Below are 14,076 nucleotides of genomic sequence, written 5' to 3'. Positions count from 1 at the left end.
TTATCTCACCTTAAAGATATGCCCTGTTCTATTTAATTGCTAACTGGCATTTTTGACTCCATAGACACCAATCATCGGGCATAAATATGGGGATCAGCGCACTGCAGCAGGCCGGAATGGAAAGCCGCAGGTGATTGCTGTAACAAGGAGTACATCCTCTACATCATCTGGTTCTAACTCCAATGGTTTGGTCCAAGTAAGCTGGAAGAGGCCGCAACTCTCTCAGGTACATGCTCAAACAGACACAAGGCATCCGGCTCTGTATATCAATGAACCAGAAGTTATAAGACAGCACTCACACAAAGTGAAACTTCACAAGATTCAGCTGGGATCCCGTTTTATGTCTTTAGTTAGAATGACCACTTAAAAAGACAGAGATATAAACATGACAAAATATTCAACACAACATTTTGTTTATATCAGAAAATCTGTAGCTCTCTGTTTCGAATCTATCCAGGCATAAAAACACCTGCATTTTACCATTTATTATACACAGTCTAGCTGATATAGCAGAACAAGCATCATATTTAGCGAGCGTTATTAATATCTGGCAGAGTTTTGACAAGTGAGCCGTACAAATACAAATTGTTTTGTCCAGGAGGCAAGCAAAAGCCATAAACACATCAAATAGTCAAATGATAAGTGATAAGCAATTGATTTATATATTTGTTTCACTCTGACTCTCATCCAGTGTTTCTTGTGGACAAGAGTTTTGTATATTCTCTTCTATGTTATAACACCACCTGAGACAAATCTGTCCTGGTTTCCTCAATGTGTATTTTGTTCTTGTTACAGAGAAGAACCAGAGAGAGGCTGATGAATGTCCTGTCTCTGTGTGGTCCAGAATCTGGCATTCCCAAAAATCCATCTGTAAGACTCCTCTCCTACTCTAAGGCCTCAGATAAGGTCTCTGTAAATTCAGTTTTATGAATACTGCTGCTGTGTGTTCCGTTTGTGTCGTGGTTGATTTAGATTTTCTGCTTGCATAGTTTTTGACTTATATACAACATATGCGTTATACTATTTGACAACAAAGATGCATTTTCCTTCCTTCTTTTGCAGGTTGTATTCTCATCCAACGAAGATCTGGACTCTGCAGACCAGCAGACGAGTCTTATACCCACCGTGGAGGAGGTGGTCAGAGAGGAGGAGGTGCAGGGAGAAGATACTGGCAGTGAGCAGCAGTTTGGTGTCTTTAAGGACTTTGACTTCTTAGATGTGGAGCTGGAGGATGCTGAGGTGAGAATCAACTGTAAAATAGACTTTCATGTATTGAAAAACTATGATAAATTTCATATTTATAAAGAGACAATGAATTTAGGGATTGTTAAGGAGTTAGCAGTGGGTGAAGAGAACAATACAGGTGACTTATCTTTAAAATTCTGAATCCAAAGGAATCATTAAGGAAGTTTAATTTGAATTACACTAGTCGGTTCCTAAACAAATTTCACTCTTGCTAGTTTCAAATAAACACGCACCTACTATGTTTACTGTTATCCATCTTTGACATTATCAGGTCTCCCCACCTCTTAATTGTTTGGTCTGAATAAATTATGAATGTAGCATTGTTCTCAGTTAACCTACTGCTAACTTAGAGCCATTGATGAGTTGCTTGATTTAACGATGAACTTACAGTGTAATTGTCTTCTAATAATCACTTCAATTTGCCAAATACTAAGCTTCAAAACACTTTATAAAGACATGATTAGTACCATTTTTCTGTGGTAGCAGCTTTTCACACAATTCTTCCATGGAGAGTGCAGCAGGAGGCCATAGTAGCATAACATGAGCAGGAACGGGTATTACTCTTTCTTTAATTGACAGCGAACACAACACACAGACTTCCAGTAACTATTCAGCTTAATGAGGCATGGCTAAAGTAACTTTTCTACCACTTGTAGCACAATTTTTAGTCTACATCACTACTTTCCTTAAGGGGGATGTGCTATCAGTCTGTGGCTGTGCTAAACACAACCAAAACACAGTAAATATATTAATTCATATAATGCAATGTTTGGTTATTTTGATAGATAAAGAAGAGCAGTGGTGAAGGAAGTACTTAGATCCTTTACTTAACTAAAAAACTCTAAAAGTTCTAAAATGTAAATGTTACTTTACACATAGACGAATATAATCAGGAAACTATACTATGCTGCAAGCTAAAGTACTCAGTGCTGGAAAATGGCTCCTGTGACTGTTCTTCTTTGTTACAGTATGTTATATCATGACATTATCATTCATGCAATGATGTAAAAGCAAGACTGAGTTGTTGTAGCTACCTGCCCCTCAAACAATGGAAGAATGGCAAATGGCAGCGTGGAATAAATAGAATCAGAAACATTAAAATATAAACTATACCCAGTGCAGTGCAGTCACTCTTCATCATCACTCCTCTTGAACATACCATAGTTGTGACACATTAACACTTTAATGTTTTGTTTGTCCATCTTGTGTCATATTTGTCCTGACTACCGTCGTAGAAAAAATGTCTGTCTTGTAACTGTCTTAAGTCTACTAACAAACGTATTCCTTCTCTTCTCTTGCCACAAGGAGTTGCAGGTAAGTCTGTGGGCCAGAAAGTTACTCAGAGATGTCATTCTTTGCAGTGCCCTGGTGTCCTGGTGTGTGTTGTCAAATACAGTTCAGTAGTGCTCTTTAATTTGAAATCATTGCTCCTGTGGTTGTGAACCCTTTTACTTTTATTTTCTAGTTCTGTTTAGCTTTCACATCATTTATCATTTCAAATCATCTCACCCACTCAAGCACATGAGTATTAGTAGTGTTTTTTCTGAGTTGTGGAATGTTGCATTTGTCCTGTGCTTTGCTTGTTTGGTTTTGTTTTACCTGCCCCATCGCACTGCTTTTGTTTGCTCTGTGTCTCACTGCTGTTGGCCTGGTCGTCCTGCAGGGGGAGAGCATGGACAACTTCAACTGGGGGGTGCGGCGTCGCTCCCTGGAGAGCATGGACAAAGGGGACACGCCGTCTTTGCAGGAGTGCCAGTACACCGGCAGCACGCCAAGCCTCAACCTCACCAACCACGAGGACACGGACGAATCGTCTGAGGAGGAGGTACTGAGCGCTAGCCAGATTCTCACCCGCTCTGGCCTTGTAAGTCTCACTCTAATCAGGGTCCCCCCACCCAACCCGACCCACTATGCTCCTCACACAGCCCGCTGGCATGGTGTGCGTGTGTGTGTGTGCGCATACTGAGCTGGACCTGCTGCCAGTGTGGACATGGGGCTACATGCTTGCTTCTTTGCTGGTGGTAGATGCCCCCTTCAAACCTCAGCTCCTCCTCTGACTGCCACATTAATGCCATTATCATTTCTCACATATTTTTTATTTGTATGATTGGTAAGTACAGTGTAGGAAAATCAATACAAAATTAGTTTAACTCGCACTGACTAAATACAAATAATCATAGGTATTGACATTTTTATCAACAAAATGAGAAGGCAAATTGATTTTTTTTACTGAATACAATTTCTTAAATGTAATTCAAATGCAAAATAGGTCAAGTGTCTGAATCTAGCTTATCCTTTGCATTTTTTAACAGTTTGGCTGCTTGTCTCCTATTCCTCTCTGCTTTGTTTTGCTTTGCAAGCGAGGTCTTTTCCAAAGCTGCTAACGATGCCATTAATACAAGCGCTTTACCTCAGTCTAATGGGGATGTTTTCTTTCTCTCTTCCTCTGCTCTTCTTGATCTTGGTAGTGCACGGTGAGAGAATGAGCTTTTGCCTTTAGTGGACATTTACCCCCTCATAGTGTTTGTACTAATCCAGTATTATACACTAGACAAAATGAGCATGCAGCATTTTTACGTGATTTACCCCGGATTTAAAATGAGATAACCTGTACATAAACTGTAATTGATACTGTCCATGTTAGCATGACCTTACAGTTTGCCTGAAGCAGGTTCAACGTGCAGACTCAGTTAAATGGAGGACTAAAATGACTAAACATGCTCTGCTTGGTACAGAAACATGAGTAATGTCATTTATTTGTTCATCAGCAGATTGTATGAAAACTCTTTCCCTTTCATTTACACACACAGGTGTCCCTGCATTACTATGATTCCTATTTCTGATAGGAACATAATAAGACAAACATCCAACTGTTTCTAAACTAGTAATGAGGGAGGTTGATGTTAATTACATAAAAACACATCAAGCCCAGTACATTGTATGTAAGAGTATGTAGTGCATCAAGGTTCCAAACTTCTAGAATATATCCTTTAAAATAGCTTTTGTTCAGTCTCAATTTTGACATAATAGCTATGTTTCCATTAACTATTTTTGACATTTTGAAGATTTTGAAGTGTTGCATTAGTTAGTTAGTTGCAAAAAATCCTGGAAAGCAGAAACACCTTTTTGAATAATTTCTGGCATAGCAAACATTTAACTCCTATGACAAGCTGTTTTTTTTTTTTTGTTTTTGTTTTTTTTGTCAATTTCATTGTCTTCACCTCCAGACACAAGAAACATGGCTGATATTAGCTGGTTCAGGCATATGGGTTCTGTAAAGCCTCTTGAGACAATTTGACCTGTAATTGGCGCTATGTAAATAAAATTGGATTGAATTGAATTGAATTGAATTGAATTGATACGAAAGAATAATTATAATATTCCTGATAGAAAATGATTCCTAAAGGTTTCACTTCATTTTTGTCTTCTAAATGGCCAAAATGTTTTTTGTTTCTTTTTCTTCAGGTTTTTTTAGCAGTTTGCAAACTGCTGGACTTATTTCCAACTTTGTTTACCCTGCTTATTACAGCCATGTAAAACAGAATGTACTCACCTTCCAATGATACTACACAGCTTGGTTTATTCACTCCAAAACAGTTAATGCAAACAAGCCTAATTCACTCTTTCTTTTTCAAACTTTTAATGCAACGCTGTAGAAAGTTACTTCAAATTCAGTTACATGGAAACACAGAAAGTCTGTAGTCCTTGGATGATGCATGAGACAGTCAGTGTTGTGTTCATACATGCCTCAGCAGAAAAGCCAACCACTGTGTTTGTCTCTCTTCTCCAGCTTAACAGTGACTCTGCGACGGACGACACTGCATCCAACCATGTGGACTCTTTGCAGCAGTCTCAAGAATCATCCAGCAGTGCCATGACCGAAGAGGCAACTGTCCTGCCCTCTCTGCCCTCCCTCCCCCGACTGGATAGCCCCCTTTTGGAGATGGCCCACTCAGACAGCACCAGCAGCCAGCTGCCTGAGGTGCGATCAATCGGGAGCAGTAATAAACTGTGGTGCTCGGGTTCTTTTTAGCTTGCCTTTTTCTTTCTGTCCAACTTTCATCTTGCTTTTCCTGTACCTCTTGGCTTGTCTGTCATTTAGACGGATGATCAGCTTACCTTCAGCTAGTTTTGGATTTGGGGGTAAAAGTGCTGGTTCTGTAACTATCTGGCTATTATTGCGGTTAAGACATCGTGTGCTGCTTTTGCTGCTTCTGATTCCTTCTACGACTGCTGGCTTTGTTGCTTTGCTCTGGGTTTGGGTGCTGAAAGCTTTAGCTCTCGCTCACTTAATAGTGGTGGGGCTTGATTATATAATTTGGGGAGAGATGAAAACAAAAACTCACCTCAGGGCAGCTGTTACTGCTCACCTCCAGTAACACAGCAACTGACCATTCCAACTAAATCCTCCATTTAAAACTTGTGAAAGGGACACCAGCTCCTTTATCTCCGGCAGACGCATGTGTGAGTATAAGTCCTTTACAAGTGGTGTGTTAACTCATTTGCTGTAGCCCTTTAATTTACTACCATATTAACATGCCATAGCCTTTCTTGTGCTATCTACTACTCATGACGTTTATCACTTGCACTAACAATGGTGAATATATTGGATTGTGCTGATTTGCATTCATGTATACAGTGTGGGAATTTATTTTAAATGGCTGAATCTGTTACTGTGGAGTATAGTAATACATGAATGGCCTCAGCTCATACATATAAAGTGTGTCGGTGTGTGTGAAATTTGGTTTTCAAGCAGGTGCTCCTACCCTCCAGCAATGGTGCTCTATACACAGAACTGAATGTAACTTTCTAGGAACTCAATCCAGCCAGTGGTCTCAATATCATCCCAAGGACATCTCCCCCATCACAGCCCCAGCTCTTAGTGTAATGAGCCCTAGATAAAACCATCAATACTCTTACTCATTCCCTCCAGGATGGCCACGACCACTTCTAAAAGCTTTCTGTAATATAGCTGCTGTCTCTGTGATGTACTGGCTGCCTGCCATACTCGGCTTTTCTAATGCATTAGACTTTTACATTAAAAAAAAAACAAGACAGGAAAAAGCCAAGTCCTCTTAATTAGAACCCCCAGTCCTGTCTTCCTTGTGTCCCTCCTTCATGTATGAGCTTTACATAACAAATTTATCTGGAGATGCCCATGTCTGAGTCAGACTGTAACTGTTTGGTGCACTAAAGTGCAACATAAATATACCGAGCTGTTGTTTGGTTGCCTCACTTGATGTGTTCCCCCAATTTATTGCTGTTGTTTGGTGACTTTGTAATGATGCTAATGCGGCCCATCACTTATGTGCAGTTATGCAGTACCGGTCATAAATCACTCATCATCCACATGTAAAACGCGTCACAGAAGAAACATCTCATTCATCTGCTGTCCTGTTAGCTCTCAGTTCCCGTCATTCCACCGTGATGTTGCTGTTTTATTAGCAGTGAGGTCAGGTTTTTAATGGCGTTTCAGTGATAGATTGATGTTGGCTGCTGTTTATTGATTCCTTTTCTTTTTCTTTAATTTCTCACGAGAGATGTTAGCTTATAGAGTGACATCCAGAGCAATCTCCGAGGAGCTGAATGTCGTAAAAAGTGCTGACTTGAAAGTCCCCCTCGTATAATTGAAGCTAATATGTGCGCTTAAGTATAGGCTATAGCAGTCTTAATTTAAACTGCAATAGATGTTCAACAGTGAGTCTTCTTGAATTGGTACTAAGAGCCATTGTTGTCATGACAACCGGACTATTTAACTGTTGGGTGAAAAGGTAATGTTAATGCTGTTTTATTTTTAAGCCAAGCTGCATCTGAGCGCCCCCTTCTGGCTTCACGTTACAGGACGCAGTTAGCATGACGGCAGCCGATGAGCTGAGCAGCAGTGTCAGCGAGGACACGGGGTTTTGCAGCGCCCCCCCTCTACCCTCTGACCCTCCAGAGCTGTGTGACCTTCCAGACTCCCAGGACCCTCAGGATCCTCAGGACCCTCAGGAGACCCAGGACCCTCAGGAGGACCTGGATCCAGCCCCCCCTCCTCCGCCGGCCATAGACACACCACCAGGGTCTCTCTGTGAGGAAGAACCCCAGACAGTATTGCCTCTTTGTCTGCCCATGGCACCAGAGACTAAAACTGATCCAGGTCCAGATCCAGACAGCACCTGTGGCTCTATGTGGGAGGAAGATGTGACGCAGGCCCTGAAAGAGCTGGATGAGCGCTGCGAGGAGGAGGAGGCAGACTTCTCTGGCATGTCCAGGTAAACGTTTGAAAAATTTAGTTTTGATCAAGACGACGCAAATAAATCTAAATATCTGGATTAGAGAAAGTGCTTGAAGCATTCTATGGCATGCTTGCATGTGCCATCAGTGATCTGAAATGTTCTTTCCTCCGTAAACCAAAAAACTAATCAGTACTGATCAATACATTCTTTAATTACACATTGCATATGATGGGAGTTCATGATTTTTTTTTTTCTTTTTATGTTTTGACAGTTGTAGTTGCAACAGTTTTAGTGTACATACAATGTGCTTTGAGCCACACAAACTAAAGCAAAATGTGTTTACCACAAGATGCAAAGTGCCATCTGGTTTGGATCATAAAGGGGAAGTAGTGTTAAATTAAACCAGTTTACATGTGAAGAAAAACTATTAAAGATTTCATACCATACTAGAGGTACAAGCACATTTACAATTATGGAAAAGGAGAAAAAGAAAAATGAGTTCAATGCCTCCATGTTTTATTAATGTCACCCAGCCTCACCTGAAATGAAGAGCATCTCCACTAACATCAAAGGAATTTTAAAAACTGAAAAAAAATATGTTGCTATTTGTTAAGCATTAGGGAAAAAAGTAGTAATGCAGCATCACATATAAAAGACCACAAATTTGTGTGTAAATTGGTTGTATTAATTGTTCTCTGATGGATTGATTGATCACATTGTACATATGATTTTATTTTTAATAATCACAGCAGCATGCTTAGTTGTTTACCATTTAAGAAAGCTCGAGTTTTTACATACAAGTTGATGCGTACCACCTCTGCTATTCAATTTCAAGGAAGTCCTCACTGCAGCTTTCTGCTTTTAACTTTACATTTAGGAAAGCAGTGTTTACTCTCCATTGATGCTGTACAGCCTACATTTGTTAAAATTTAAAATGAAGAATTTAGTGTAGCTTCTGTGAGCTAAACAGTTTTGGGACATTATGATGAGTAATTTCTTTCTTGGCATGGCTTCTGGAACTCTGAAGGTGGACCAGTGTAGGCGAGCTGGCTGCAGTCCATTTCTAAACATTCACTCCTCAAGGTGGGCCAATTCTGGCTGGAGGACAGTTGTAAAGTCAGTGGTTTAAACAGCACTGAGGCAATATGAAGAAGCAATGCTGAACAAACATACAGACACAGTCACTCATTTAGCCTCTTACTTGCATATATATCACTCTACTCAAGGTCTTCCAATTAGCTGAGCCACACTTAGCGTTAAGCAAGTGTGTGAGTGGCTTGGACTGATTGCCTGAAAACTGCAGGACGCTAACCAGTTTAGTGTATGTGTCAGTGTTCGAGGATTTATGTGAGTGGGAGAGAGCAAGATAAAAACAACTCAGCAATGTTCTATCACTGAGCGATTGGGAGCTGGCTCTGTTTGTAGAAGAGTGTGTATGTGTCAGTGTGTGTAGATGCCTAGCTTGTATAGAGCTCTCTGCAGTCCTGTGTGGGATGAGAGTGCAGTGCGCTAGTGCTGTTAGCAGTTGCAGCACCGTCGTGCTGCAGACAAGGGGAGAGAGTGAGGGGAAGCGAAGCGATAGTTGGGGTGAGGATGAGGACAGAGACTGTGTCCGCTGCAGCGCTGGGCAGCGCAGGCTTTAGATACTTATATTCTGTCTGCTTCTTCAGGCTGTTTGGTCCGACAGGCCTGTGAGTATCTGTACATACGTACATACGTCTGTGTCTGTGTGTGTGGACAAGAGAGAGATGTTTGCGTGATGCTAAAATGCTAATAGCTCATATTTTATTGTGACAGCACTGCAGTAGATCAGAGCTTTCAATATACTGCAGCAGGATTTTCAGTGAGGGAGGCAGAGATAGAGCAGTGTGGGGTTGTTTACTTGCAGCAAGCAACGATGAGCATGTGTGTGTGTTTACATTTGTCCTTCAGTGAAGACTGAGGGGAGTGTAGAACATGTCGGATTGTTGCTTATTGGTCCCCGTGTGTGTTTCAGTCAAGATGAAGGTGACGCAGACGGCTTCCCAGAGATTCAGGCCTCTCCGCCCCCTTCGCCCTTCCTCTCTGCCATCCTGGCAGCATTCCAGCCTGTTGCCTACGACAATGAGGAAGATGCTTGGCGTTGCCATGTCAACCAGATGTTGTCAGACACAGATGGATCCTCAGCTGTTTACACATTCCACGTGTTCTCCCGACTCTTTCAGGTAAACACCACCTAAATGCTTTTCAGATACTGTTGCATTTTTGTTGCATCTATGGAATTGTTTACCAGTGAGCATTCTCAACAAGACCTGTTTTCATTTTATTATTCCTCATCCTCTTCAGAGCATTCAGCGGAAATTTGGCTCCATTACACATTCATCTGTTCGCTTTCTTGGAGAAAGGCTCCAACGAATGGGTAATCAGTTCCTCAGCTCCCTGGAAGTTATGACGTCTCGCTCGCAGTGTCCCACTGTGCTGCTGGATGCAGAAACGGTGAGGCTGTTCTGCATGCTTGACTGCAATAATGTTAATAACACTGGTATAGCGTGACTGCAATACTGTAATGCTGTTGTAGTAACAGATTTCAATTATTCAGTAAAACAAAAATAGAGCCGCATGTTCTGCATATTTCTCAATGTGTATGTGTGTCCTGCTGTTTATATTTTTGTGTCATGTGCTGTGTTTGCACTGGGTGTTGTTGTGGCTTAATGTATGTGGTGTCCTGTCTTGCTGTTGTAGCTGGTCTCTTGTGGACTGTTGGAGACTCTGAAGTTTAGTGTGCTGGAGTTGCAGGAACACCTGGACACCTATAATGCCAAGAGAGAAGCAGCAGAGCTTGTAAGTCTCCATATATCTTTCATCACACACCATATCTACTTCTACATTCTCTTTGAACATTTTCCCTCAGGATGCGCTGCCTCTGTCATTCTTCAGACTGTCACAACGGCATTTTCAGTTGCTGTGTCAGGATGTGATTGTTTGTCTTGTAATGACTTCTCATCTCAAGAGAGATGAGCTTAGGAAATATACATAAAGTGCCTTTTATCTCCATGCCATCGCTCCATGGAGGGCTAGGAGAACATAAAGTCAAATAGCTGATGCTGTGCAAGATATGCCCAGTCTGTCTCATCAGCAGGGCAGACATTGAATCAGTATTGGGTATGAGTAGATTTAGTTGCCGTTAGTGCCTGCATCACCAGTGACAACCCCTGCTGAAGGGATAAAAATAACCCTCAGCACTCCTAAATCAGTTATAGAAGGCCAGGCAGGAGAAGCTGTGAGAAGGGAAGGGAGATGGGAGGAAGGAGGAAGGGGGGAGGGGAAGAGAGAGAGAAGAGATAAGATTGCAGAGGGTTCTGGGATGCAAGGGCGCTAATTGAATGAGACGGCAATGTTCCCTGGAGGGCTAGATACTATCCCGTGCTCTGGAACAGGCCTCCTTTAATTCGCTAAGTACAACACTCTTATTAAATCTCCTCCCTGACCAACCTTTATTATATACACACACACAAATGTAGATGCATATGTCCATGCAAGAAAACAAGCTCTTGTAATGCCTTCTTTACCAAGCTTCCTCTCCTTCGCCCAAGTCCTATATGTGTTATTTTCTGCTGTCTTGTCTCTCATCCGTTTATGTCCTCTCAACCCTGTAGTGGCTGGACAACTGTAGGAAAACTTTTGGAGACAAAGACAGCAGCCAACGACCAAATACTCATGCACAGGTAGGAATGACTCACTTATTCGTTTGACAGCTGGGAACAGTGTTTTTCATTTTTGCTGATCAGTATGACTTTTATTTCAGTATTTTTGATTGTTATAATGCAGCTGAATGAATACAGTCCAATTGAAATATTGACATTTATTATGTACATCAGAAAAACAATCAGAAAACAAAAGCATCAAATTTATTTTTGGGGCCCCATGTGCTTTCAGTTTACAAAGATTATGTTGCTAACCATATTTAGTTTAGGAGCCTCAGTCTTTGAACAACAACCCACACAAGTTTTCCTGCTTAATTGTCCTTCTTATCAAAATTAGAAACACACATTTTCTCCTGCACAGTAGTATTCCATAGTGTGCACTCCTAACGTCTGTGTTCAGGTTACATAGCTAATTAGCTGCTTAGCATACAGCTGTCATTTGTAGATTGTATTGCGACCCTTACTCCTCAGTACCACTAGTGCCAGGCTCAGACTAGAGGAGTTTTAAAATCATTACAGATTTTAAAATTGGTTTACATCATGCATATAAAGAGAATCTTCACATATATTCTTCTTTCTAATCTCCGTCTTGCACACACTACAAGACTGCAAAATAATGGCGCATTACACACTTCAGGATGTTATTAAGATTATCGTGCCAGAGGGAGCAATCAAGAAGCAAAGCACCACCTCACATGGCGGCACTTCTTAGCGTTACAGCGACAGCTTGCTGAAGCAGGAGGAGTCCTGCTAAGGGGATGTGTTAATTAAACAGCAAGCCACATAAAACTCAAGATTAGATCATTTTGAGACAGACATGCTGGTTTTACACTTGAAGTCTTTGCATTTGCTCTCAATCTTAGAATGTGAGTTTGTTTCCTCGATCCCCTTGCAAAGATTTGTGGACTTCCTTCCTACAGTGTCTGTGAAACGCACACATCGTCCTCAGAAATGTTCTCCTTTAATTGCTTTTCAACACTGAGTGGTGGTCAATTTAATTTGACTTTTTAGAAAGGAATTTACAAAAAAGACTGTTGTGGAAACAAGGTAATATCAGATCATTAAAAATACAAAATGTAAAATAAATGATTGGTTAAGTATTCAGCCCCTTTAAAGTGACTCATCTAATTCAAAACAGGTGCAGCAAATTGGTGCTAGAAGTCACATAATTATTGAAATGGAGATCAACTGAATATAGTGATTGTCTCAAGTGATTGTAGTACAAAGACAGCTGTATCTGGAAGGTTCACTTTAAGCAACTCTGGGAAAATGCTATTGAAAAGTATAAATCAGGGGATGGATAATCTCCAAGTCACTTAATGTCTGTTGGAGTACATTAAATACATTATTAAGAAGTTGTACAGGTACATGTTTAAATCTGCCTCAAGCAGGTAATCCCCAAAAGCTGAATGCAAGAAAGAGACAAGTGAGAGCGGCCAACTCGACATCTATGACTCTTCTGAAGGAGCTTCCAGCCACAGTGGCTGAAGTGGGAGACACTATCCATGCAGCAACTGTTGCCTGGTCAAAGCTTTTGAGGAGAGTGGCAACGAGAAATATAATATTAAATCTTGACTGGAATTCCCCACAAGGCATATGGGAGACTCTGAAGTCCCCTGGAAGAGGATTCTTAGCTTTGATGAGACCAAATTGAGCTTTTTATCCATCAGACTAGACACTATGTTTGACAGACTCCAAACACTGTGCATCATCACAAACACATTATCCCCACTGTGAAGCACGGTGGTGGCAGCATCATGTTGAGGGAATGCTCGTCTGCAGGGTTGTAAATGTGGATGGTAAAATGAATGCGGCAAAGCATAGAGAAATCCTGGACAACGTCTTAGTACAGTCTGCAAGAAAACTGCAACTTGGGAGAAGATTTGTTTTCCAGCAGGACAATGACCTGGAGCAGACAGCCAGAGCTTAACAGAAAGGATTTATCAACAACAAACTAAATGTTCTGGAGTGGCTGAGTCAGAGCCCAGACCTAATTTAGAATTTGTGGCTGATCACTCACAACTCCACTTTTGTAAAGAACGTATCACCACAGGCGCAGCGGCAAAACATGCATCTACTAGATAATGTCTTGAATAGAGTGAATACTTATGCAATCATTCATTTTAACTTTTAGATTTTTATTTAATTGACAATACTCTGTAGAAACCTGTCTGTAAATTCTTGTCCAAAAAGCCAAATTATCATGTCCATGATTCAAGCAATAAAAAAAGGAAAACTTCCAAAGGGGTTAAAGCTTTTCATAGTCACTCAACAAAGCGTCATCCAAGGTTACAACTGATCAGCTGTTTTAATCAGAAATGCAACACATTCAGAGGCTTTTTGCAACACTCTCCTTCCTCTCTGTGTAGCGTTTACTGTACCACACCTTTCCTCTCCGTCATCATACATGCTGTTAATCAGCTTTTCAGAATAAAGGTTTCCGTTACTGCTGAAGTGAGCTCACGTGTTTTCGGCACTCAGCCTCCTCAGGTCACTGTGTCTCAGCTGTCATGTTAAAGCTCACTAATTCTTGGTCTTTCTCTCCTTCTGTTTTGTTTGTTGTGTGTGTTGTGTTTGTTGTGTGTGTGTGTGTGTGTGTGTGTGTGTGTGTGTGTGTGTGTGTGTGTGTGTGTGTGTGTCTGCGTGTGTCTGCGTGTGTCTGCGTGTGTGTGTCTGCGTGTGTGTGTCTGCGTGTGTGACCTGCTCACCTTCTTGCTTAGCAAATGGAAAATCTAGCAGTAAGTGGTTCTCATATTATGGCCTTTAATAATGATGACATCCGGACAAAACACTGACCATCTCATCTCTGTACATTCCTGCACTGTTGACAGCCACAGATTGTGCTCTGCCACCTCCCCAGCCACCTCTGTGTCTCTTTCTGCCTTGATTGGTCATGTAACCCAGCTCAACTCCTTCATCCGCTCAATCAT

At 41.3% G+C, this 14,076-nt stretch overlaps 1 protein-coding gene across 15 annotated transcripts in view; it reads left to right on the top strand.

Annotated features, from left to right (window-relative positions):
* Positions 1 to 14,076, top strand: part of fryl (furry homolog, like) — an 86,731-nt gene that overhangs the window by 62,517 nt on the left and 10,138 nt on the right. For 8 of the 15 annotated variants that reach the window (XR_008602964.1, XM_055014400.1, XM_055014403.1 and 5 more), the window contains 11 exons: positions 65 to 226; positions 796 to 906; positions 1,063 to 1,239; positions 2,909 to 3,109; positions 5,036 to 5,227; positions 7,087 to 7,499; positions 9,460 to 9,667; positions 9,789 to 9,938; positions 10,185 to 10,283; positions 11,099 to 11,167; positions 13,867 to 13,884. Coding sequence is in view for 14 of the 15 variants with exons in the window: in XM_055014400.1 (XP_054870375.1) it covers positions 65 to 226; positions 796 to 906; positions 1,063 to 1,239; positions 2,909 to 3,109; positions 5,036 to 5,227; positions 7,087 to 7,499; positions 9,460 to 9,667; positions 9,789 to 9,938; positions 10,185 to 10,283; positions 11,099 to 11,167; positions 13,867 to 13,884 (1,800 nt within the window). In the remaining variant the exon portion in view is untranslated. The remainder of the gene's footprint in view (positions 1 to 64; positions 227 to 795; positions 907 to 1,062; positions 1,240 to 2,908; positions 3,110 to 5,035; positions 5,228 to 7,086; positions 7,500 to 9,459; positions 9,668 to 9,788; positions 9,939 to 10,184; positions 10,284 to 11,098; positions 11,168 to 13,866; positions 13,885 to 14,076) is intronic. The other 7 variants (XM_055014393.1, XM_035957426.2, XM_035957422.2 and 4 more) reach the window with 4 other exon arrangements.

Source organism: Amphiprion ocellaris, chromosome 2 (assembly GCF_022539595.1).
Source record: "Amphiprion ocellaris isolate individual 3 ecotype Okinawa chromosome 2, ASM2253959v1, whole genome shotgun sequence".
In the NCBI taxonomy this organism is placed as follows: domain Eukaryota; kingdom Metazoa; phylum Chordata; class Actinopteri; family Pomacentridae; genus Amphiprion; species Amphiprion ocellaris.
This window is presented reverse-complemented; position numbering and strand designations above follow the sequence as displayed.